This window comes from Protomyctophum bolini (assembly GCF_963924005.1).
Source record: "Protomyctophum bolini genome assembly, chromosome: 17".
NCBI classification, from domain to species: Eukaryota; Metazoa; Chordata; class Actinopteri; order Myctophiformes; family Myctophidae; genus Protomyctophum; species Protomyctophum bolini.
In genome coordinates, this window is record NC_137878.1 from 41,234,876 (window position 1) to 41,260,517 (window position 25,642).

A 25,642-nucleotide genomic window follows, 5' to 3' on the forward strand; every position below is an offset into this window, starting at 1 on the left:
AGCTGTATGTACCCTTAAAGTATATACTTACTAGCACCCTTACACCACTGTCTGCTACAGCCGTATGTACCCTTAAAGTATATACTTACTACTAGCACCCTTATACCACTGTCTGCTACAGCTGTATGTACCCTTAAAGTATATACTACTACTAGCACCCTTATACCACTGTCTGCTACAGCTGTATGTACCCTTAAAGTATATACTTCTACTAGCACCCTTACACCACTGTCTGCTACAGCTGTATGTACCCTTAAAGTATATACTTCTACTAGCACCCTTATACCACTGTCTGCTACAGCCGTATGTACCCTTAAAGTATATACTTGTGGCGCGATTCCTGACAGAAAACTGTCAGGATTTAGAATTAGACATTTTATGAATTCCGACGTCGGGCCCAAATGGGTTATTCCCCCCCCCCCCCCCCCCCCCCCCTTCATTTGCAGGCGAATGTTACGACCTCGGGGGGAGGAGCCAGCGTGACGCGTCCCATTGGCCAGGGGGTCTCCGCCACGTCCACCATCAGCCAATCGGTGCTGCTGAGCGGCACGGCAGGTGCACAGGGTCAAATGTACCTGAGGGTAAGCTTTATTTAAGCAATAAGCCACGAGAGGTCTCAGGTTAGCGTGTATTTTACACTGGCTGGGGGCGTAGCCAGTCTTCTTCATGTTATTGTTATTGTTTAAAGGTGAACCGCTCCCTGTGAGCGCCCATCTCCTCTCAGCTGATCTTCATGTTATTGTTATTGTTATTGTTTAAAGGTGAACCGCTCCCTGTGAGCGCCCACCTCCTCTCAGCTGATCTTCATGTTGTTATTGTTATTATTTAAAGGTGAACCGCTCCCTGCGAGCGCCCATCTCCTCTCAGCTGATCTTCATGCCCGGCAGCACGGCCACCGCTGCCGTGGCCGTCACCCAGCAGCAGCAACAACAACAACAACAACAACAACCGCAACAGGACGTGGCTCCTCCCACTTCCTCCTCCGGCACCGGCAGCCAATCGGACAACGACCAGGTGTTGTCCAGTCACATGGTTTTAACTGACCAGGTGTTGTCCAGTCACATGGTTTTAACTGACCAGGTGTTGTCCAATCACATGTTGTTGTTTTCCTGCTCAAAATGCAATCAAAATTGTATATAAAAAAAATCTGACCAGTCTGAAGCGAGTGGTGCGACAGCACCCCCTATTGGTACTCTAAACATCGGGACATAGGGACATAGGGAGGGACATAGGGAGGGACATTGCTGTTCCTCAAAAAGCCTAATTCCATCTTTTTGGGTTGTCAACTATTTAAATTGTAATTGGGAGAAATAAACAACAACTATGCATCTCAACATAGTTTGACATATAAATAAACAACAACTATGCATCTCAACTACAGTTTGACATATAAATAAACATCAACTATAGTTTGACATTATACTTTATAAGTAAGGATGGAGCTCGATTAAGAAATATCACAGAGAGGGTGTGGTTTAACGTGATTATTGCCACGACAGTGATGCGGTCAGGAACGAGACGGAGTCGAGTTCCGCAAGCATCACTGAAGTGATAATAAGTGATAATAATCACTAACTAATCACTAATCACTAACCCATATAATCACTAATAATCACTAACCCTAACCCTAACCCGTTACCCTTAAAACTAAGAAAATCACTGAAAAAATATATTTGTATAAACTGTTGTTTAGTGATATACAGTTACCTTCAATAAGCCTGTATAAACCATGTATAAACTGTTGTTTATAAATGTGACTCACGTACATCACATTGAACTAGAACTAGACTCACATCACATTGATCTATAAGTAGACTCACATCACATTGTTCTAGAAGTAGACTCACATCACATTGATCTAGAAGTAGACTCACATCACATTGATCTAGAAGTAGACTCACATCACATTGATCTAGAAGTAGACTCACATCACATTGATCTAGAACTAGAGTCACATCACATTGATCTAGAACTAGACTCACAACACATTGATCTAGAAGTAGACTCACATCACATTGATCTAGAACTAGACTCGCATCACATTGATCTAGAACTAGACTCACAACACATTGATCTAGAAGTAGACTCACATCACATTGATCTAGAACTAGACTCGCATCACATTGATCTAGAAGTAGACTCACATCACATTGATCTAGAAGTAGACTCACATCACATTGATCTAGAACTAGACTCACAACACATTGATCTAGAAGTAGACTCACATCACATTGATCTAGAACTAGACTCGCATCACATTGATCTAGAAGTAGACTCACAACACATTGATCTAGAAGTAGACTCACATCACATTGATCTAGAAGTAGACTCACATCACATTGATCTAGAAGTAGACTCACATCACATTAATCTAGAAGTAGACTCGCATCACATTGATCTAGAAGTAGACTCACATCACATTGATCTAGAAGTAGACTCGCATCACATTGATCTAGAAGTAGACTCGCATCACATTGATCTAGAAGTAGACTCACATCACATTGATCTAGAAGTAGACTCACATCACATTGATCTAGAAGTAGACTCACATCACATTGATCTAGAAGTAGACTCACATCACATTGATGTAGAACTAGACTCACATCACATTGATATAGAACTAGACTCACATCACATTGATATAGAACTAGACTCACATCACATTGATCTAGAAGTAGACTCACATCACATTGACCTAGAACTAGACTCACATCACATTGACCTAGAACTAGACTCACATCACATTGATCTAGAAGTAGACTCACATCACATTGATCTAGAAGTAGACTCACATCACATTGATCTAGAAGTAGACTCACATCACATTGATGTAGAACTAGACTCACATCACATTGATGTAGAACTAGACTCACATCACATTTATCTAGAAGTAGACTCACATCACATTGATCTAGAAGTAGACTCACATCACATTGCAGCGGATATTCTAAATTCTCTCTCTCTCTCTCTCTCTCTCTCTCTCTCTCTCTCTCTCTCTCTCTCTCTCCCCCCCCCCCCTCCCAGGTGCAGAACCTAGCCATGCGAGGTGTGTCTGCTCCCAAGGCCGTCGGGGTGAAGACTGAGGCTCCAGAGAAGAGTGACTCCGGTGAGACGCTCATCGCAATGCGCTCATACTTTTACTCCACTACATTTTATTTGAAACATTTTAGTTACTTTGTAGATTTTGATTATTCTTTTAGAAAACATACACCAAACCTCTTCAGAGCTATATACATTTAAAACATACACCAAACCTCTTCAGCGTTATATACATTTAAAACATACACCAAACCTCTTCAACACTATATACATTTAAAACATACACCAAACCTCTTCAGCGTTATATACATTTAAAACATACACCAAACCTCTTCAACACTATATACATTTAAAACATACACCAAACCTCTTCAGCGTTATATACATTTAAAACATACACCAAACCTCTTCAACACTATATACATTTAAAACAGACACCAAACCTCAACACTATATACATTTAAAACACACACCAAACCTCTTCAACACTATATACATTTAAAACACACACCAAACCTCTTCAGTGTTATATAAAACAGACACCAAACCTCTTCAGTGTTATATACATTTAAAACATACACCAAACCTCTTCAGCGTTATATACATTTAAAACATACACCAAACCTCTTCAGCGTTATATACATTTAAAACATACACCAAACCTCTTCAGCGTTATATACATTTCGTCCATTTGAAAAACAAATGGCTTTGCATCGCGTTGTGTATTAGGTATGATTCATGATGTCTCACCATGTGTTGTTCTTGCTTACTGTAAATCACTCTGGATTAAAGAGCGTCTGCTAAATGCATACACTGTAAATCACTCTGGATTAAAGAGCGTCTGCTAAATGCATACACTGTAAACGGTCCCACACAGCTCCCTACTCGCTGACCCCGCCCACCGGCACCCCCCAGTCTCCCACCCGCCCCCCCGCCGCCGGCGTCCAGCCGGGCCCCGCCCTGCAGCCTCCGCTCGCCCACATCAAGATCCCCACCTACCCGCAGCCCTCCTCCTCCTCCAGCCTCAAACCGCCCCAGCACCACCAACACCAACACCACCACCTCCTCCACCACCACCCCACCTCCTCCTCCTCCTCCTCCGCCTCCATCCCGCTGTCCCAGCTCCTGCTGCACGGGCCCCGGGGCGCTCTGACCACGGTGACCACGGCAGGGGGCACCGCCACCGCCACGCACATCCTGGTGCCCGCCTCCTCGTCCAACAACAACAACAACAGCAGCATCAAGCCGGCGGGCGGAGGAGGAGGAGGAGGAGGCCACGCCCAGACGCTGGTGGTGCAGCCGCTGCAGAAGGCCACGCTCTGCGCCGCCCCTGCCCCCGCCGGCGGCCCCGACAACAAGCCCACGGCGGCGTCCTACCACCACCACCACCACCATCACCACGGCAACGGGCCCGTCCCCATTCAGCCCAAGACCCTGCAGGTACCGTCGCTAAATTAGCCCCCTTCCGCTAAATCCCAATAATTGTCCAACGCTAGTTTAGCAACCGTTGCTATGGAGGTCAAGCTATCGCCTCCTCACAGCGGTCAGTGTTATTTCACATGGCTGTGTGTGTGTTGTTGAACACACACACACACACACAGCTTAACGTCATGGCTGTGTTGTTGAACACACAAACACACACACGTGCTTAACGCAATCGTTTAATCCCCTGTAATCGGGAGCTTAATATAACAAAATGTAGCAACTTTTAGCTCGTTTGGCTAACGGCCGATGTAATCTACCTAAAACCGGGCCGAAATCCGCCGCGTGCACGGGCGATCACGCGCGCCGTCTTTATGTGCATCGCTGCGTAAGATGCGATATTTTGGGCTTGATTAGAGCTTAATTTGACGTAGTTATTAAAATAAACAATGATCGCTTAACATCCGGACATCTGATAGTGCTGCACACAGTCAAAGCTAGTCCCGGATGTTGTTGTTCCTTAAACCGGAAAGTGCGTTCCAGCCACCTGGTGGCAATGGGTATAATACTATAGGATTGTGGCGCAAATCTTTGAATATATATTCTTTCAAAGTGAATGTTTTTAACTCTACCTTCTTGCAGGGTCTCCGCTGCTTGCCCCTGCAGCTGCCCTCCAGGAACCCTCCCCCCATCCTCCCCGCCCCTCCTCCCCCTCCTCCCCCCTGCAGCGGCGTGGCCCCCCCGCCCCCACCCCCTCACATCCCCGTGCAGATCGTGGGCGCCAGGCAGAGCTCTCTGGGAGTCAACGGGCAGGCGCTGGCGCTGGCCCAGGCCCGCATCGATGCCGCCGCGGGCGCCGGGGCAGTGCCCGTGTCCACGGTAAGGCCCGCTCCACAGGCCCGCTCCACGGGGCAGTGTGCGCGCAGTGCGCTTATACGTCAAACGCACACATGCCCGGTGTAGCTTGGCAGTAAGGCCCGCCTCCACAGATTTATGTGTGGAGTGGTCATTGTTTATAGATGAATCACAGAACAGGCTGATTAACCCATTTTGGGTGTTTTAAGCATTATGTTATGCTTTAGCTGCTGTTTAAAAATAGCAGATTCTAGGCCCGGGCCTAGAATGTGAATGAATGGAGTAACGTTGTGGTGCCGGTGAATGAATGGAGTAACGTTGTGGTGCCGGTGAATGAATGGAGTAACGTTGTGGTGCCGGTGAATGAATAGAGTAACGTTGTGGTGCCGGTGAATGAATGGAGTAACGTTGTGGTGCCGGTGAATGAATGGAGTAACGTTGTGGTGCCGGTGAATGAATAGAGTAACGTTGTGGTGCCGGTGAATGAATAGAATAACGTTGTGGTGCCGGTGAATGAATGGAGTAACGTTGTGGTGCCGGTGAATGAATGGAGTAACGTTGTAGTGCCGGTGAATGAATAGAGTAACGTTGTGGTGCCGGTGAATGAATAGAGTAACGTTGTGGTGCCGGTGAATGAATAGAGTAACGTTGTGGTGAATGAATAGAGTAACGTTGTGGTGAATGAATAGAGTAACGTTGTGGTGCCGGTGAATGAATAGAGTAACGTTGTGGTGCCGGTGAATGAATAGAGTAACGTTGTGGTGCCGGTGAATGAATGGAGTAACGTTGTGGTGCCGGTGAATGAATGGAGTAACGTTGTGGTGCCGGTGAATGAATGGAGTAACGTTGTGGTGCCGGTGAATGAATAGAGTAACGTTGTGGTGCCGGTGAATGAATAGAGTAACGTTGTGGTGAATGAATAGAGTAACGTTGTGGTGCCGGTGAATGAATAGAGTAACGTTGTGGTGAATGAATAGAATAACGTTGTGGTGAATGAATAGAGTAACGTTGTGGTGAATGAATAGAGTAACGTTGTGGTGCCGGTGAATGAATAGAATAACGTTGTGGTGCCGGTGAATGAATAGAGTAACGTTGTGGTGCCGGTGAATGAATAGAGTAACGTTGTGGTGCCGGTGAATGAATGGAGTAACGTTGTGGTGCCGGTGAATGAATAGAGTAACGTTGTGGTGCCGGTGAATGAATGGAGTAACGTTGTGGTGCCGGTGAATGAATAGAGTAACGTTGTGGTGCCGGTGAATGAATAGAGTAACGTTGTGGTGCCGGTGAATGAATAGAATAACGTTGTGGTGCCGGTGAATGAATAGAGTAACGTTGTGGTGCCGGTGAATGAATAGAATAACGTTGTGGTGCCGGTGAATGAATAGAGTAACGTTGTGGTGAATGAATAGAGTAACGTTGTGGTGCCGGTGAATGAATAGAGTAACGTTGTGGTGAATGAATAGAATAACGTTGTGGTGCCGGTGAATGAATAGAGTAACGTTGTGGTGCCGGTGAATGAATGGAGTAACGTTGTGGTGCCGGTGAATGAATAGAGTAACGTTGTGGTGCCGGTGAATGAATGGAGTAACGTTGTGGTGCCGGTGAATGAATAGAGTAACGTTGTGGTGCCGGTGAATGAATAGAGTAACGTTGTGGTGCCGGTGAATGAATAGAGTAACGTTGTGGTGCCGGTGAATGAATAGAGTAACGTTGTGGTGCCGGTGAATGAATAGAGTAACGTTGTGGTGAATGAATAGAGTAACGTTGTGGTGACGGTGAATGAATAGAGTAACGTTGTGGTGAATGAATGGAGTAACGTTGTGGTGAATGAATAGAATAACGTTGTGGTGCCGGTGAATGAATAGAGTAACGTTGTGGTGCCGGTGAATGAATAGAATAACGTTGTGGTGCCGGTGAATGAATAGAGTAACGTTGTGGTGAATGAATAGAGTAACGTTGTGGTGCCGGTGAATGAATAGAGTAACGTTGTGGTGCCGGTGAATGAATGGAGTAACGTTGTGGTGAATGAATAGAGTAACGTTGTGGTGCCGGTGAATGAATAGAGTAACGTTGTGGTGAATGAATAGAATAACGTTGTGGTGCCGGTGAATGAATAGAGTAACGTTGTGGTGCCGGTGAATGAATGGAGTAACGTTGTGGTGCCGGTGAATGAATAGAGTAACGTTGTGGTGCCGGTGAATGAATGGAGTAACGTTGTGGTGCCGGTGAATGAATAGAGTAACGTTGTGGTGCCGGTGAATGAATAGAGTAACGTTGTGGTGCCGGTGAATGAATAGAGTAACGTTGTGGTGCCGGTGAATGAATAGAGTAACGTTGTGGTGCCGGTGAATGAATAGAGTAACGTTGTGGTGAATGAATAGAGTAACGTTGTGGTGACGGTGAATGAATAGAGTAACGTTGTGGTGAATGAATGGAGTAACGTTGTGGTGAATGAATAGAATAACGTTGTGGTGCCGGTGAATGAATAGAGTAACGTTGTAGTGAATGAATGGAGTAACGTTGTGGTGAATGAATGGAGTAACGTTGTGGTGAATGAATAGAGTAACGTTGTGGTGAATGAATGGAGTAACGTTGTGGTGAATGAATGGAGTAACGTTGTGGTGAATGAATAGAGTAACGTTGTGGTGCCGGTGAATGAATAGAGTAACGTTGTGGTGCCGGTGAATGAATAGAGTAACGTTGTGGTGCCGGTGAATGAATGGAGTAACGTTGTGGTGCCGGTGAATGAATAGAGTAACGTTGTGGTGAATGAATAGAGTAACGTTGTGGTGAATGAATAGAATAACGTTGTGGTGAATGAATAGAGTAACGTTGTGGTGAATGAATAGAGTAACGTTGTGGTGAATGAATAGAGTAACGTTGTGGTGAATGAATAGAATAACGTTGTGGTGCCGGTGAATGAATAGAGTAACGTTGTGGTGCCGGTGAATGAATAGAATAACGTTGTGGTGCCGGTGAATGAATAGAGTAACGTTGTGGTGAATGAATAGAATAACGTTGTGGTGCCGGTGAATGAATAGAATAACGTTGTGGTGCCGGTGAATGAATAGAGTAACGTTGTGGTGAATGAATAGAGTAACGTTGTGGTGCCGGTGAATGAATAGAGTAACGTTGTGGTGCCGGTGAATGAATAGAGTAACGTTGTGGTGCCGGTGAATGAATAGAGTAACGTTGTGGTGCCGGTGAATGAATAGAGTAACGTTGTGGTGCCGGTGAATGAATGGAGTAACGTTGTGGTGCCGGTGAATGAATAGAGTAACGTTGTGGTGCCGGTGAATGAATGGAGTAACGTTGTGGTGCCGGTGAATGAATAGAGTAACGTTGTGGTGCCGGTGAATGAATAGAGTAACGTTGTGGTGCCGGTGAATGAATAGAGTAACGTTGTGGTGCCGGTGAATGAATGGAGTAACGTTGTGGTGCCGGTGAATGAATAGAATAACGTTGTGGTGCCGGTGAATGAATGGAGTAACGTTGTGGTGCCGGTGAATGAATAGAGTAACGTTGTGGTGCCGGTGAATGAATGGAGTAACGTTGTGGTGCCGGTGAATGAATAGAATAACGTTGTGGTGCCGGTGAATGAATAGAGTAACGTTGTGGTGCCGGTGAATGAATGGAGTAACGTTGTGGTGAATGAATAGAGTAACGTTGTGGTGCCGGTGAATGAATAGAGTAACGTTGTAGTGCCGGTGAATGAATAGAGTAACGTTGTGGTGCCGGTGAATGAATAGAGTAACGTTGTGGTGCCGGTGAATGAATAGAATAACGTTGTGGTGCCGGTGAATGAATAGAGTAACGTTGTGGTGAATGAATGGAGTAACGTTGTGGTGAATGAATGGAGTAACGTTGTGGTGCCGGTGAATGAATAGAGTAACGTTGTAGTGCCGGTGAATGAATAGAGTAACGTTGTGGTGCCGGTGAATGAATAGAATAACGTTGTGGTGCCGGTGAATGAATAGAGTAACGTTGTGGTGCCGGTGAATGAATAGAGTAACGTTGTGGTGCCGGTGAATGAATAGAGTAACGTTGTGGTGCCGGTGAATGAATAGAGTAACGTTGTGGTGCCGGTGAATGAATAGAGTAACGTTGTGGTGCCGGTGAATGAATAGAGTAACGTTGTGGTGAATGAATAGAGTAACGTTGTGGTGAATGAATAGAATAACGTTGTGGTGAATGAATAGAGTAACGTTGTGGTGCCGGTGAATGAATAGAGTAACGTTGTAGTGCCGGTGAATGAATAGAGTAACGTTGTGGTGCCGGTGAATGAATAGAATAACGTTGTGGTGAATGAATAGAGTAACGTTGTGGTGAATGAATAGAGTAACGTTGTGGTGCCGGTGAATGAATAGAGTAACGTTGTGGTGCCGGTGAATGAATAGAGTAACGTTGTGGTGCCGGTGAATGAATAGAGTAACGTTGTGGTGAATGAATAGAGTAACGTTGTGGTGCCGGTGAATGAATAGAATAACGTTGTGGTGCCGGTGAATGAATAGAGTAACGTTGTGGTGCCGGTGAATGAATAGAGTAACGTTGTGGTGCCGGTGAATGAATAGAGTAACGTTGTGGTGAATGAATAGAATAACGTTGTGGTGCCGGTGAATGAATAGAGTAACGTTGTGGTGAATGAATAGAATAACGTTGTGGTGCCGGTGAATGAATAGAGTAACGTTGTGGTGAATGAATAGAATAACGTTGTGGTGCCGGTGAATGAATAGAGTAACGTTGTGGTGAATGAATGGAGTAACGTTGTGGTGCCGGTGAATGAATAGAGTAACGTTGTGGTGAATGAATAGAGTAACGTTGTGGTGCCGGTGAATGAATAGAGTAACGTTGTGGTGAATGAATAGAGTAACGTTGTGGTGCCGGTGAATGAATAGAGTAACGTTGTGGTGCCGGTGAATGAATAGAGTAACGTTGTGGTGAATGAATAGAGTAACGTTGTGGTGCCGGTGAATGAATAGAGTAACGTTGTGGTGAATGAATAGAGTAACGTTGTGGTGAATGAATAGAGTAACGTTGTGGTGCCGGTGAATGAATAGAATAACGTTGTGGTGCCGGTGAATGAATAGAGTAACGTTGTGGTGCCGGTGAATGAATAGAGTAACGTTGTGGTGCCGGTGAATGAATAGAGTAACGTTGTGGTGAATGAATAGAATAACGTTGTGGTGCCGGTGAATGAATAGAGTAACGTTGTGGTGAATGAATAGAATAACGTTGTGGTGCCGGTGAATGAATAGAGTAACGTTGTGGTGAATGAATAGAATAACGTTGTGGTGAATGAATAGAGTAACGTTGTGGTGCCGGTGAATGAATAGAGTAACGTTGTGGTGAATGAATAGAATAACGTTGTGGTGAATGAATAGAGTAACGTTGTGGTGCCGGTGAATGAATAGAGTAACGTTGTGGTGACGGTGAATGAATAGAGTAACGTTGTGGTGCCGGTGAATGAATAGAGTAACGTTGTGGTGCCGGTGAATGAATAGAGTAACGTTGTGGTGCCGGTGAATGAATAGAGTAACGTTGTGGTGCCGGTGAATGAATAGAGTAACGTTGTGGTGAATGAATAGAATAACGTTGTGGTGAATGAATAGAATAACGTTGTGGTGCCGGTGAATGAATAGAGTAACGTTGTGGTGAATGAATAGAATAACGTTGTGGTGAATGAATAGAGTAACGTTGTGGTGCCGGTGAATGAATAGAGTAACGTTGTGGTGACGGTGAATGAATAGAGTAACGTTGTGGTGCCGGTGAATGAATAGAGTAACGTTGTGGTGCCGGTGAATGAATAGAGTAACGTTGTGGTGCCGGTGAATGAATAGAGTAACGTTGTGGTGCCGGTGAATGAATAGAGTAACGTTGTGGTGCCGGTGAATGAATAGAGTAACGTTGTGGTGAATGAATAGAGTAACGTTGTGGTGCCGGTGAATGAATAGAGTAACGTTGTGGTGCCGGTGAATGAATAGAGTAACGTTGTGGTGCCGGTGAATGAATAGAGTAACGTTGTGGTGCCGGTGAATGAATGGAGTAACGTTGTGGTGCCGGTGAATGAATAGAGTAACGTTGTGGTGAATGAATAGAATAACGTTGTGGTGAATGAATAGAGTAACGTTGTGGTGAATGAATAGAGTAACGTTGTGGTGCCGGTGAATGAATAGAGTAACGTTGTGGTGAATGAATAGAGTAACGTTGTGGTGCCGGTGAATGAATAGAGTAACGTTGTGGTGCCGGTGAATGAATAGAGTAACGTTGTGGTGCCGGTGAATGAATAGAGTAACGTTGTGGTGCCGGTGAATGAATAGAGTAACGTTGTGGTGCCGGTGAATGAATAGAGTAACGTTGTGGTGCCGGTGAATGAATGGAGTAACGTTGTGGTGCCGGTGAATGAATAGAGTAACGTTGTGGTGAATGAATGGAGTAACGTTGTGGTGAATGAATAGAGTAACGTTGTGGTGAATGAATAGAGTAACGTTGTGGTGCCGGTGAATGAATAGAGTAACGTTGTGGTGCCGGTGAATGAATAGAGTAACGTTGTGGTGCCGGTGAATGAATAGAGTAACGTTGTGGTGAATGAATAGAGTAACGTTGTGGTGCCGGTGAATGAATAGAGTAACGTTGTGGTGCCGGTGAATGAATAGAGTAACGTTGTGGTGCCGGTGAATGAATAGAGTAACGTTGTGGTGAATGAATAGAGTAACGTTGTGGTGCCGGTGAATGAATAGAGTAACGTTGTGGTGCCGGTGAATGAATAGAGTAACGTTGTGGTGAATGAATAGAGTAACGTTGTGGTGCCGGTGAATGAATAGAGTAACGTTGTGGTGAATGAATAGAGTAACGTTGTGGTGCCGGTGAATGAATAGAGTAACGTTGTGGTGCCGGTGAATGAATAGAGTAACGTTGTGGTGAATGAATAGAGTAACGTTGTGGTGCCGGTGAATGAATAGAGTAACGTTGTGGTGCCGGTGAATAGAGTAACGTTGTGGTGAATGAATAGAGTAACGTTGTGGTGAATGAATAGAGTAACGTTGTGGTGCCGGTGAATGAATAGAGTAACGTTGTGGTGAATGAATAGAGTAACGTTGTGGTGCCGGTGAATGAATAGAGTAACGTTGTGGTGCCGGTGAATGAATAGAGTAACGTTGTGGTGACGGTGAATGAATAGAGTAACGTTGTGGTGCCGGTGAATGAATAGAGTAACGTTGTGGTGCCGGTGAATGAATAGAGTAACGTTGTGGTGCCGGTGAATGAATAGAGTAACGTTGTGGTGACGGTGAATGAATAGAATAACGTTGTGGTGACGGTGAATGAATAGAATAACGTTGTGGTGACGGTGAATGAATGGAGTAACGTTGTGGTGAATGAATAGAGTAACGTTGTGGTGAATGAATGGAGTAACGTTGTGGTGAATGAATGGAGTAACGTTGTGGTGAATGAATGGAGTAACGTTGTGGTGAATGAATAGAGTAACGTTGTGGTGCCGGTGAATGAATAGAGTAACGTTGTGGTGACGGTGAATGAATAGAGTAACGTTGTGGTGCCGGTGAATGAATGGAGTAACGTTGTGGTGCCGGTGAATGAATGTAGTAACGTTGTGGTGCCGGTGAATGAATAGAGTAACGTTGTGGTGCCGGTGAATGAATAGAGTAACGTTGTGGTGCCGGTGAATGAATGGAGTAACGTTGTGGTGCCGGTGAATGAATAGAGTAACGTTGTGGTGCCGGTGAATGAATAGAATAACGTTGTGGTGCCGGTGAATGAATAGAGTAACGTTGTGGTGAATGAATGGAGTAACGTTGCGGTGAATGAATGGAGTAACGTTGTGGTGCCGGTGAATGAATAGAGTAACGTTGTGGTGACGGTGAATGAATAGAGTAACGTTGTGGTGCCGGTGAATGAATGGAGTAACGTTGTGGTGCCGGTGAATGAATGTAGTAACGTTGTGGTGCCGGTGAATGAATAGAGTAACGTTGTGGTGCCGGTGAATGAATAGAGTAACGTTGTGGTGCCGGTGAATGAATAGAGTAACGTTGTGGTGCCGGTGAATGAATGGAGTAACGTTGTGGTGCCGGTGAATGAATAGAGTAACGTTGTGGTGCCGGTGAATGAATAGAGTAACGTTGTGGTGACGGTGAATGAATAGAGTAACGTTGTGGTGAATGAATAGAGTAACGTTGTGGTGCCGGTGAATGAATGTAGTAACGTTGTGGTGCCGGTGAATGAATGGAGTAACGTTGTGGTGCCGGTGAATGAATAGAGTAACGTTGTGGTGCCGGTGAATGAATAGAGTAACGTTGTGGTGCCGGTGAATGAATAGAGTAACGTTGTGGTGCCGGTGAATGAATAGAGTAACGTTGTGGTGCCGGTGAATGAATGGCGTAACGTTGTGGTGAATGAATAGAGTAACGTTGTGGTGCCGGTGAATGAATAGAGTAACGTTGTGGTGCCGGTGAATGAATAGAGTAACGTTGTGGTGAATGAATAGAGTAACGTTGTGGTGAATGAATAGAGTAACGTTGTGGTGAATGAATAGAGTAACGTTGTGGTGCCGGTGAATGAATAGAGTAACGTTGTGGTGCCGGTGAATGAATGGAGTAACGTTGTGGTGCCGGTGAATGAATAGAATAACGTTGTGGTGCCGGTGAATGAATAGAGTAACGTTGTGGTGCCGGTGAATGAATAGAGTAACGTTGTGGTGCCGGTGAATGAATAGAGTAACGTTGTGGTGCCGGTGAATGAATAGAGTAACGTTGTGGTGCCGGTGAATGAATAGAGTAACGTTGTGGTGCCGGTGAATGAATAGAGTGACGTTGTGGTGCCGGTGAATGAATAGAGTAACGTTGTGGTGAATGAATAGAATAACGTTGTGGTGCCGGTGAATGAATAGAATAACGTTGTGGTGAATGAATAGAATAACGTTGTGGTGCCGGTGAATGAATGGAGTAACGTTGTGGTGACGGTGAATGAATAGAATAACGTTGTGGTGACGGTGAATGAATAGAATAACGTTGTGGTGACGGTGAATGAATGGAGTAACGTTGTGGTGAATGAATAGAGTAACGTTGTGGTGACGGTGAATGAATAGAGTAACGTTGTGGTGCCGGTGAATGAATAGAGTAACGTTGTGGTGCCGGTGAATGAATAGAGTAACGTTGTGGTGCCGGTGAATGAATAGAGTAACGTTGTGGTGCCGGTGAATGAATAGAGTAACGTTGTGGTGCCGGTGAATGAATAGAATAACGTTGTGGTGCCGGTGAATGAATGGAGTAACGTTGTGGTGCCGGTGAATGAATAGAGTAACGTTGTGGTGCCGGTGAATGAATAGAGTAACGTTGTGGTGCCGGTGAATGAATGGCGTAACGTTGTGGTGCCGGTGAATGAATAGAATAACGTTGTGGTGACGGTGAATGAATAGAATAACGTTGTGGTGCCGGTGAATGAATGGAGTAACGTTGTGGTGACGGTGAATGAATAGAGTAACGTTGTGGTGCCGGTGAATGAATGGCGTAACGTTGTGGTGCCGGTGAATGAATAGAATAACGTTGTGGTGACGGTGAATGAATAGAATAACGTTGTGGTGACGGTGAATGAATGGAGTAACGTTGTGGTGAATGAATAGAGTAACGTTGTGGTGCCGGTGAATGAATAGATTAGCGTTGTGGTGCCGGTGAATGAATAGAGTAACGTTGTGGTGCCGGTGAATGAATGGAGTAACGTTGTGGTGCCGGTGAATGAATAGAATAACGTTGTGGTGCCGGTGAATGAATAGAATAACGTTGTGGTGACGGTGAATGAATAGAATAACGTTGTGGTGAATGAATAGAGTAACGTTGTGGTGCCGGTGAATGAATAGAATAACGTTGTGGTGACGGTGAATGAATGGAGTAACGTTGTGGTGAATGAATAGAGTAACGTTGTGGTGAATGAATAGAGTAACGTTGTGGTGCCGGTGAATGAATAGATTAGCGTTGTGGTGCCGGTGAATGAATAGAGTAACGTTGTGGTGCCGGTGAATGAATGGAGTAACGTTGTGGTGCCGGTGAATGAATAGAATAACGTTGTGGTGCCGGTGAATGAATGGAGTAACGTTGTGGTGACGGTGAATGAATAGAATAACGTTGTGGTGACGGTGAATGAATAGAATAACGTTGTGGTGACGGTGAATGAATGGAGTAACGTTGTGGTGACGGTGAATGAATAGAATAACGTTGTGGTGACGGTGAATGAATAGAATAACGTTGTGGTGACGGTGAATGAATGGAGTAACGTTGTGGTGAATGAATAGAGTAACGTTGTGGTGCCGGTGAATGAATGGAGTAACGTTGTGGTGCCGGTGAATGAATAGAGTAACGTTGTGGTGCCGGTGAATGAATAGAGTAACGTTGTGGTGCCGGTGAATGAATAGAGTAACGTTGTGGTGCCGGTGAATGAATGGAGTAACGTTGTGGTGCCGGTGAATGAATAGAGTAACGTTGTGGTGCCGGTGAATGAATGGAGTAACGTTGTGGTGCCGGTGAATGAATAGAGTAACGTTGTGGTGAATGAATAGAGTAACGTTGTGGTGAATGAATAGAGTAACGTTGTGGTGCCGGTGAATGAATAGAGTAACGTTGTGGTGAATGAATAGAGTAACGTTGTGGTGCCGGTGAATGAATAGAGTAACGTTGTGGTGAATGAATAGAGTAACGTTGTGGTGAATGAATAGAGTAACGTTGTGGTGAATGAATAGAGTAACGTTGTGGTGACGGTGAATGAATAGAGTAACGTTGTGGTGCCGGTGAATGAATAGAGTAACGTTGTGGTGACGGTGAATGAATAGAGTAACGTTGTGGTGCCGGTGAATGAATAGAGTAACGTTGTGGTGCCGGTGAATGAATAGAGTAACGTTGTGGTGCCGGTGAATGAATAGAGTAACGTTGTGGTGCCGGTGAATGAATAGAGTAACGTTGTGGTGCCGGTGAATGAATAGAGTAACGTTGTGGTGACGGTGAATGAATAGAATAACGTTGTGGTGCCGGTGAATGAATAGAGTAACGTTGTGGTGCCGGTGAATGAATAGAATAACGTTGTGGTGACGGTGAATGAATAGAGTAACGTTGTGGTGAATGAATAGAGTAACGTTGTGGTGCCGGTGAATGAATAGAGTAACGTTGTGGTGCCGGTGAATGAATAGAGTAACGTTGTGGTGAATGAATAGAGTAACGTTGTGGTGCCGGTGAATGAATAGAGTAACGTTGTGGTGCCGGTGAATGAATAGAGTAACGTTGTGGTGAATGAATAGAGTAACGTTGTGGTGAATGAATAGAGTAACGTTGTGGTGACGGTGAATGAATAGAGTAACGTTGTGGTGCCGGTGAATGAATAGAGTAACGTTGTGGTGCCGGTGAATGAATAGAGTAACGTTGTGGTGACGGTGAATGAATAGAGTAACGTTGTGGTGACGGTGAATGAATGGAGTAACGTTGTGGTGCCGGTGAATGAATAGAGTAACGTTGTGGTGCCGGTGAATGAATAGAGTAACGTTGTGGTGCCGGTGAATGAATGGAGTAACGTTGTGGTGCCGGTGAATGAATAGAGTAACGTTGTGGTGAATGAATAGAGTAACGTTGTGGTGCCGGTGAATGAATAGAGTAACGTTGTGGTGAATGAATAGAGTAACGTTGTGGTGACGGTGAATGAATAGAGTAACGTTGTGGTGCCGGTGAATGAATAGAGTAACGTTGTGGTGACGGTGAATGAATAGAGTAACGTTGTGGTGACGGTGAATGAATAGAGTAACGTTGTGGTGCCGGTGAATGAATAGAGTAACGTTGTGGTGACGGTGAATGAATAGAGTAACGTTGTGGTGACGGTGAATGAATGGAGTAACGTTGTGGTGCCGGTGAATGAATAGAGTAACGTTGTGGTGCCGGTGAATGAATAGAGTAACGTTGTGGTGCCGGTGAATGAATAGAGTAACGTTGTGGTGCCGGTGAATGAATAGAGTAACGTTGTGGTGACGGTGAATGAATAGAGTAACGTTGTGGTGAATGAATAGAGTAACGTTGTGGTGAATGAATAGAGTAACGTTGTGGTGCCGGTGAATGAATAGAGTAACGTTGTGGTGAATGAATAGAATAACGTTGTGGTGCCGGTGAATGAATAGAGTAACGTTGTGGTGAATGAATAGAATAACGTTGTGGTGCCGGTGAATGAATAGAGTAACGTTGTGGTGAATGAATAGAGTAACGTTGTGGTGACGGTGAATGAATAGAGTAACGTTGTGGTGCCGGTGAATGAATAGAGTAACGTTGTGGTGCCGGTGAATGAATAGAGTAACGTTGTGGTGCCGGTGAATGAATAGAGTAACGTTGTGGTGACGGTGAATGAATAGAGTAACGTTGTGGTGCCGGTGAATGAATAGAGTAACGTTGTGGTGCCGGTGAATGAATAGAGTAACGTTGTGGTGCCGGTGAATGAATAGAGTAACGTTGTGGTGACGGTGAATGAATAGAGTAACGTTGTGGTGCCGGTGAATGAATAGAGTAACGTTGTGGTGCCGGTGAATGAATAGAGTAACGTTGTGGTGCCGGTGAATGAATAGAGTAACGTTGTGGTGCCGGTGAATGAATAGAGTAACGTTGTGGTGCCGGTGAATGAATAGAGTAACGTTGTGGTGACGGTGAATGAATAGAGTAACGTTGTGGTGAATGAATAGAGTAACGTTGTGGTGCCGGTGAATGAATAGAGTAACGTTGTGGTGAATGAATAGAGTAACGTTGTGGTGACGGTGAATGAATAGAGTAACGTTGTGGTGCCGGTGAATGAATAGAGTAACGTTGTGGTGCCGGTGAATGAATAGAGTAACGTTGTGGTGAATGAATAGAATAACGTTGTGGTGCCGGTGAATGAATAGAGTAACGTTGTGGTGCCGGTGAATGAATAGAGTAACGTTGTGGTGAATGAATAGAGTAACGTTGTGGTGCCGGTGAATGAATAGAGTAACGTTGTGGTGCCGGTGAATGAATAGAGTAACGTTGTGGTGACGGTGAATGAATGGAGTAACGTTGTGGTGCCGGTGAATGAATAGAGTAACGTTGTGGTGCCGGTGAATGAATAGAGTAACGTTGTGGTGCCGGTGAATGAATAGAGTAACGTTGTGGTGACGGTGAATGAATAGAGTAACGTTGTGGTGCCGGTGAATGAATAGAGTAACGTTGTGGTGACGGTGAATGAATAGAGTAACGTTGTGGTGAATGAATAGAGTAACGTTGTGGTGAATGAATAGAGTAACGTTGTGGTGAATGAATAGAATAACGTTGTGGTGAATGAATAGAGTAACGTTGTGGTGCCGGTGAATGAATAGAGTAACGTTGTGGTGCCGGTGAATGAATGGAGTAACGTTGTGGTGCCGGTGAATGAATAGAGTAACGTTGTGGTGAATGAATAGAGTAACGTTGTGGTGCCGGTGAATGAATAGAGTAACGTTGTGGTGCCGGTGAATGAATAGAGTAACGTTGTGGTGCCGGTGAATGAATAGAGTAACGTTGTGGTGAATGAATAGAGTAACGTTGTGGTGCCGGTGAATGAATAGAGTAACGTTGTGGTGAATGAATAGAGTAACGTTGTGGTGAATGAATAGAGTAACGTTGTGGTGAATGAATAGAGTAACGTTGTGGTGAATGAATAGAATAACGTTGTGGTGCCGGTGAATGAATAGAGTAACGTTGTGGTGAATGAATAGAGTAACGTTGTGGTGAATGAATAGAGTAACGTTGTGGTGAATGAATAGAGTAACGTTGTGGTGAATGAATAGAATAACGTTGTGGTGACGGTGAATGAATAGAGTAACGTTGTGGTGACGGTGAATGAATAGAGTAACGTTGTGGTGACGGTGAATGAATAGAGTAACGTTGTGGTGCCGGTGAATGAATAGAATAACGTTGTGGTGCCGGTGAATGAATGGAGTAACGTTGTGGTGCCGGTGAATGAATAGAGTAACGTTGTGGTGCCGGTGAATGAATAGAGTAACGTTGTGGTGCCGGTGAATGAATGGAGTAACGTTGTGGTGCCGGTGAATGAATAGAGTAACGTTGTGGTGCCGGTGAATGAATAGAGTAACGTTGTGGTGCCGGTGAATGAATAGAGTAACGTTGTGGTGAATGAATAGAGTAACGTTGTGGTGAATGAATAGAATAACGTTGTGGTGACGGTGAATGAATAGAGTAACGTTGTGGTGACGGTGAATGAATAGAGTAACGTTGTGGTGAATGAATAGAATAACGTTGTGGTGACGGTGAATGAATAGAGTAACGTTGTGGTGACGGTGAATGAATAGAGTAACGTTGTGGTGCCGGTGAATGAATAGAGTAACGTTGTGGTGCCGGTGAATGAATAGAGTAACGTTGTGGTGCCGGTGAATGAATAGAGTAACGTTGTGGTGACGGTGAATGAATAGAGTAACGTTGTGGTGCCGGTGAATGAATAGAGTAACGTTGTGGTGAATGAATGGAGTAACGTTGTGGTGAATGAATAGAGTAACGTTGTGGTGAATGAATAGAGTAACGTTGTGGTGCCGGTGAATGAATGGAGTAACGTTGTGGTGCCGGTGAATGAATAGAGTAACGTTGTGGTGCCGGTGCCGTCCCATCCTCCAGGCGTACTCGTCGGTTCTCAGCGGGTCCTCCAGCCTGCTGACCATGGTGGCGTCCATCGCCTCGCGGGAGGCCGCCGCCGCCGCCGCATCTGTGGCGCTGCAGGGCCGAGGCGCCGCGCTGAAGGCTCTCCACCAGGAGGCGCTCTCGTCTGCCCAGGTGTCTCACGTTCACCCGCAGGTACTGTCCCGCGTGCACGCACACACGCACGCACAAACGCACGTACGCACAAACGCATGCACAAACGCACGCACGCACAAACGCACGCACAAACGCACGCATGCGCGAACATACGCACAAACGCACGCACAAACGCACGCACAAACGCACGCACGCACAAACGCACCTATGCACGCACGCACTTTTCAATAGCTAAAGTATAACATAATATAATGCTTTAAAACACCGAAAAGGGGTTCCCGCCCCAAAGTGGGTTAAATGTAGTACGTCTATTCCGCCCGTATCGTATGTGACGTCATACGGGTCAATACATCAGCATTTTCTTATCATTTTTATCCCACGATTTTGCAACCCTTTTAAAAAAAGATTCACCCAGTGTCAATTATCTAATGTATAATCCTGGAGCGCTGCACTTCCTCTGACAACCTGAGGGGGGCAGCGAACTAATTATCTAATGTATGCGCTGCACTTCCTCTGACAACCTGAGGGGGGCAGCGAACTAATTATCTAATGTATGCGCTGCACTTCCTCTGACAACCTGAGGGGGGCAGCGAACTGACCTCATGCTTCCTTCTATATGCACAAACGAGTCCAAGCTGCTTCTTTTCACCTGACTCAATACATCATGATTAAAAGGCACCGCTCACTTCACACAGGTGTGATTTCTTTTTTTTTCTTCTTTTTTTTTTACCTTCAACCGCAGGCCAATCAGAATGCGCCTCTCTGCCCGGGTCATCAGAATGGAGCGCTGGGCTCCGCCCACCCCCCTGCCCCACCCACCTCCTCCCTGACGCTCCTCCCCCTGGTGGTGGGGGGGGCGGAGCACCGGGGGGGCGGAGCCTCGGCCGTGGCCAATGGAGAGGCGGTGACATCACAGGTCAGTTCATCGCCTTAAAGGTATAGAGCGTCGCAGTCCCTCCCCCTTTCAGAACAACGATCGTGGCCCAGGAAATTAATCCCAATGCATTTTTCTCCCATAGGCTTTTCTTAAAGTATTTATTTAAAGACGGTTACGCCGCGGACAAAGCCAACTCGGATATTTTAGATTGTAGCAGTGAGCCCAGTGTCTCTGATGTCGGGGACACTGGGCTCACTTCCTTCCTGGACTACATGTGGTCTCAGTAAGACAGACCTGCCCCCTATCCACAAGGAGGAGCAGTGCACCAAAGTATTATGGGAATTGTAGTCCAGGAAGGAAGTGAGACCAGTGTCCATGACATCAGAGACACTGGGCTCACTGCTACAATCTAAAATATCTAAAACCACATATTACACACATAAAGACCCCCAGGAAAGTGTTCTAAAGCTCCTAAACGTCATTAACATATCTAAAAGGGTGAAGTGTCCCTTTAATCTTCATGCTGAATCAAGTCATGCCCCCCCAGCGTCCCCAGCGGGAATCGAACCCGGGACCTTTGTAGCGGCGAGGCCACCGTGCCCAACAGTTATATGAGTCTAACATGAATATCATCGTCTTCAGGGGAAGCAGACGGCCGGCTCACTGAAGAGGAAACTGGAGTCCAATTCGGCCAATGGCGAGGATGGCCCCTCCCCCGCGCAGCTCCAGCCAATCAGAGACCACCCCTCTGCTCTGCTCTCCTCCTCCAACGCCGTCGAAGCAACCAATCACGCGCATGGTTAGAAAAAAACGCTCACTTTCCTACTTTCCCTTATTTATGAATATCTTGAACGTATAAGTTATTAGCCCATTTTGGGCCGGGAACCCGTTTTGATGTTAGCATTATGTCATGCTTTAGCTATTGAAAAATAGCAGATCTACAAGCTCATAGCGCGCCACCGAGTGGCGCGCTACGAGCTTGTAGGTTCTGCTATTTTTGAAAAATCGAAGAACGACTGACATAGAAACATAGCTTTTTCAGAAAACTGTCAGGATGTAGAAGAACATTTATAGAATCTGATAAAATGGGTTAACTCCCTGAGCGCTCTGGACGGAGTTCTCCGCCCTATAAATATTATTCCCTGTTATCGGTATTCGGTATATCGGCTGACCCAGAAATTGTGTTGCTATCTATTGGCACTTAGCGTTTTTTCCCCGGGTTTCCCCCGCTATCCCATCCTATCCTATCCCATCCTATAGAGCTAACGTGACCCTTCTCCCTGGCCAGGTACCGGTGTGGCGGTGGTGGTCGGGGGAGGTCAGACGGAGCGGGCTCCGCCTCCTCAGGCCGTGGTCAAACCGCACGTCCTCACGCACCTCATCGAGGGCTTCGTCATCCAGGAGGGGGCCGAGCCCTTCCCCGTGAGTATTATGGGTTGATGGGATTTGTAGTTCCCAGAGGGAGGTGGGATTTGTAGTTCCCAGAGGGAGGTGGGGCCGAGCCCTTCCCCGTGAGTATTATACCTCCCCCACCATGGGATGATGGGATTTGTAGTTCCCAGAGGGAGGTGGGATTTGTAGTTCCCAGAGGGAGGTGGTGCCGAGCCCTTCCCCCTAAGTATTATACACCCCATGGGATGATGGGATTTGTAGTTCCCAGAGGGCGGTGGTACCTAGCCGAACCGATGGATGTGACGAGCACATCTCTCTCTCTCTCTCTCTCTCTCTCTCTCTCTCTCTCTCTCTCTCTCTCTCTCTCTCTCTCTCTCTCTCTCTCTCTCTCTCTCTATCCATCCATCTATATTCAGCTATTTGTCTCTTCTTCCTCCTCCTGTGTGTGTGATTGACAGGTGTGTGGTCCAGTCAAAGAGCCCGCTGGTGAGGATTTGACCGACAGCCCAGATACCAACCAATCAGAACCGGTCACCACAGCAACAGGTACCGTAACAATCAAGCTCAGATGCTTCGTTGGTATGTAATTGTCTCCACCAGGCCGAAGGCACGGGGAGAGAGTATGTTTTATTGTCTCCACCAGGCCGAAGGCACGGGGAGAGAGTATGTTTTATTGTCTCCACCAGGCCGAAGGCACGGGGAGAGAGTATGTTTTATTGTCTCCACCAGGCCAAAGGCACGGGGAGAGAGTATGTTTTATTGTCTCCACCAGGCCGAAGGCACGGGGAGAGAGTATGTTTTATTGTCTCCACCAGGCCGAAGGCACGGGGAGAGAGTATGTTTTATTGTCTCCACCAGGCCGAAGGCACGGGGAGAGAGTATGTTTTATTGTCTCCACCAGGCCGAAGGCATGGGGAGAGAGTATGTTTTACTGTCTCCACCAGGCCGAAGGCACGGGGAGAGAGTATGTTTTATTGTCTCCACCAGGCCGAAGGCACGGGGAGAGAGTATGTTTTATTGTCTCCACCAGGCCGAAGGCACGGGGAGAGAGTATGTTTTATTGTCTCCACCAGGCCGAAGGCACGGGGAGAGAGTATGTTTTATTGTCTCCACCAGGCCGAAGGCATGGGGAGAGAGTATGTTTTATTGTCTCCACCAGGCCGAAGGCACGGGGAGAGAGTATGTTTTATTGTCTCCACCAGGCTGAAGGCATGGGGAGAGAGTATGTTTTATTGTCTCCACCAGGCCGAAGGCATGGGGAGACAGTATGTTTTGTTGTCTCCACCATGAAGGCATGGGGAGAGAGTATGTTTTATTGTCTCCACCAGGCCGAAGGCACGGGCAGAGAGTATGTTTTATTGTCTCCACCAGGCCGAAGGCACGGGGAGAGAGTATGTTTTATTGTCTCCACCAGGCCGAAGGCACGGGGAGAGAGTATCTTTTATTGTCTCCACCAGGCCGAAGGCACGGGGAGAGAGTATCTTTTATTGTCTCCACCAGGCCAAATGTGTACACTACACGGGTGTTGGTCTGGATTTCTCCTTTAAAAGTGTAATCATGACAGCCTTACATCTCTCTCTCTCTCTCTCTCTCTCTCTCTCCACCACAGTGCTGAAGTGTGAGTACTGTAAGAAGTTAGCCCCGGCTGCTCAGTTCAGAGGCACCAAGCGCTTCTGCTCCATGACCTGCGCTAAGAGGTACAGTAAATATCATTAAGAGGTACAGTAAATATCATTAAGAGGTACAGTAAATATCATTAAGAGGTACAGTAACTATCATTAAGAGGTACAGTAACTATCATTAAGAGGTACAGCACTGCACTTCCATCACTGCTTCCCAATCTGTGGTCTGGGGGGCCACAACTCATGAGCATTTGACTGAGGGACTGCCATTGGATTTTTTTGAACAGCGAGTTGAGAAAACAGGCTTGAAAGGTTCACTTCTGTGGACTCTTAACATTACACCTATAGCTACATGTTTAAGCATTTATTTCATATTTACATGTCTTCTGTGGTCTCTAACATTACACATATAGCTACATGTTTAAGCATTTATTTCATATTTACATGTCTTCTGTGGTCTCTAACATTACACCTATAGCTACATGTTTAAGCATTCATTTCATATTTACATGTCTTCTGTGGTCTCTAACATTACACCTATAGCTACATGTTTAAGCATTTATTTCATATTTACATGTCTTCTGTTGTCTCAAACATTACACCTATAGCTACATGTTTAAGCATTTATTTCATATTTACATGTCTTCTGTGGTCTCAAACATTACACCTATAGCTACATGTTTAAGCATTTATTTCATATTGACATGTCTTCTGTGGTCTCTAACATTACACCTATAGCTACATGTTTAAGCATTTATTTCATATTTACATGTCTTCTGTGGTCTCTAACATTACACCTATAGCTACATGTTTAAGCAGTTATTACATATTTACATGTCTTCTGTTGTCTCTAACATTACACCTATAGCTACATGTTTAAGCATTTATTTCATATTTACATGTCTTCTGTAGTCTCTAACATTACACCTATAGCTACATGTTTAAGCAGTTATTACATATTTACATGTCTTCTGTGGACTCTAACATTACACCTATAGCTACATGTTTAAGCATTTATTTCATATTTACATGTCTTCTGTGGTCTCTAACATTACACCTATAGCTACATGTTTAAGCATTCATTTCATATTTAGATGTCTTCTGTGGACTCTAACATTACACCTATAGCTACATGTTTAAGCATTCATTTCATATTTAGATGTCTTCTGTGGACTCCAACATTACACCTATAGCTACATGTTTAAGCATTTATTTCATATTTAGACTTATTTCAGACATCTGTGTTATTTACTAATTTACTAATAGTTAACTATGGGCATAGCAATTATGGGCACTAGATTTTCCCGTAAACCTCAAGTTTAGCAGCATGTACAGTTAATATACGGTAATATACAGTATTCCATGCCTTTTTGCGCAGTGAAATCCAGTCGCAAAGTGAGTTTAGCGTTGTTTAATGCAAACAGTGTTTTCTGTTTGAGGATGATGTCGCGCACATAGACAAAACACTAAGATTTGAATCATATCCAATAATATATTCATATTTTTCATTCTTGCAAAGTGAGTTGTCATTGTGATACCAATACTAATATTAAACCTAGTATAAAGTATGCTATGTTAATAAGCATAAAAACTAGACTACAATGTTAGGAAGGGACTAGTGGACAAGAGATCCAGTATAAGTCATTTTA

The 25,642-nt window shown here is 45.2% G+C and overlaps 1 protein-coding gene across 1 annotated transcript in view; it reads left to right on the plus strand.

Moving 5' to 3' along the window:
• Positions 1-25,642, plus strand: part of LOC308331821 (uncharacterized protein) — a 37,889-nt gene that overhangs the window by 6,033 nt on the left and 6,214 nt on the right. The window contains exons 4-14 of the mRNA XM_080787336.1: positions 447-581; positions 832-1,014; positions 3,025-3,106; positions 3,917-4,479; positions 5,104-5,340; positions 19,965-20,141; positions 20,845-21,018; positions 21,622-21,778; positions 22,268-22,401; positions 22,830-22,917; positions 23,981-24,068. Of these exons, the coding sequence (XP_080643462.1) occupies positions 447-581; positions 832-1,014; positions 3,025-3,106; positions 3,917-4,479; positions 5,104-5,340; positions 19,965-20,141; positions 20,845-21,018; positions 21,622-21,778; positions 22,268-22,401; positions 22,830-22,917; positions 23,981-24,068 (2,018 nt within the window). The remainder of the gene's footprint in view (positions 1-446; positions 582-831; positions 1,015-3,024; positions 3,107-3,916; positions 4,480-5,103; positions 5,341-19,964; positions 20,142-20,844; positions 21,019-21,621; positions 21,779-22,267; positions 22,402-22,829; positions 22,918-23,980; positions 24,069-25,642) is intronic.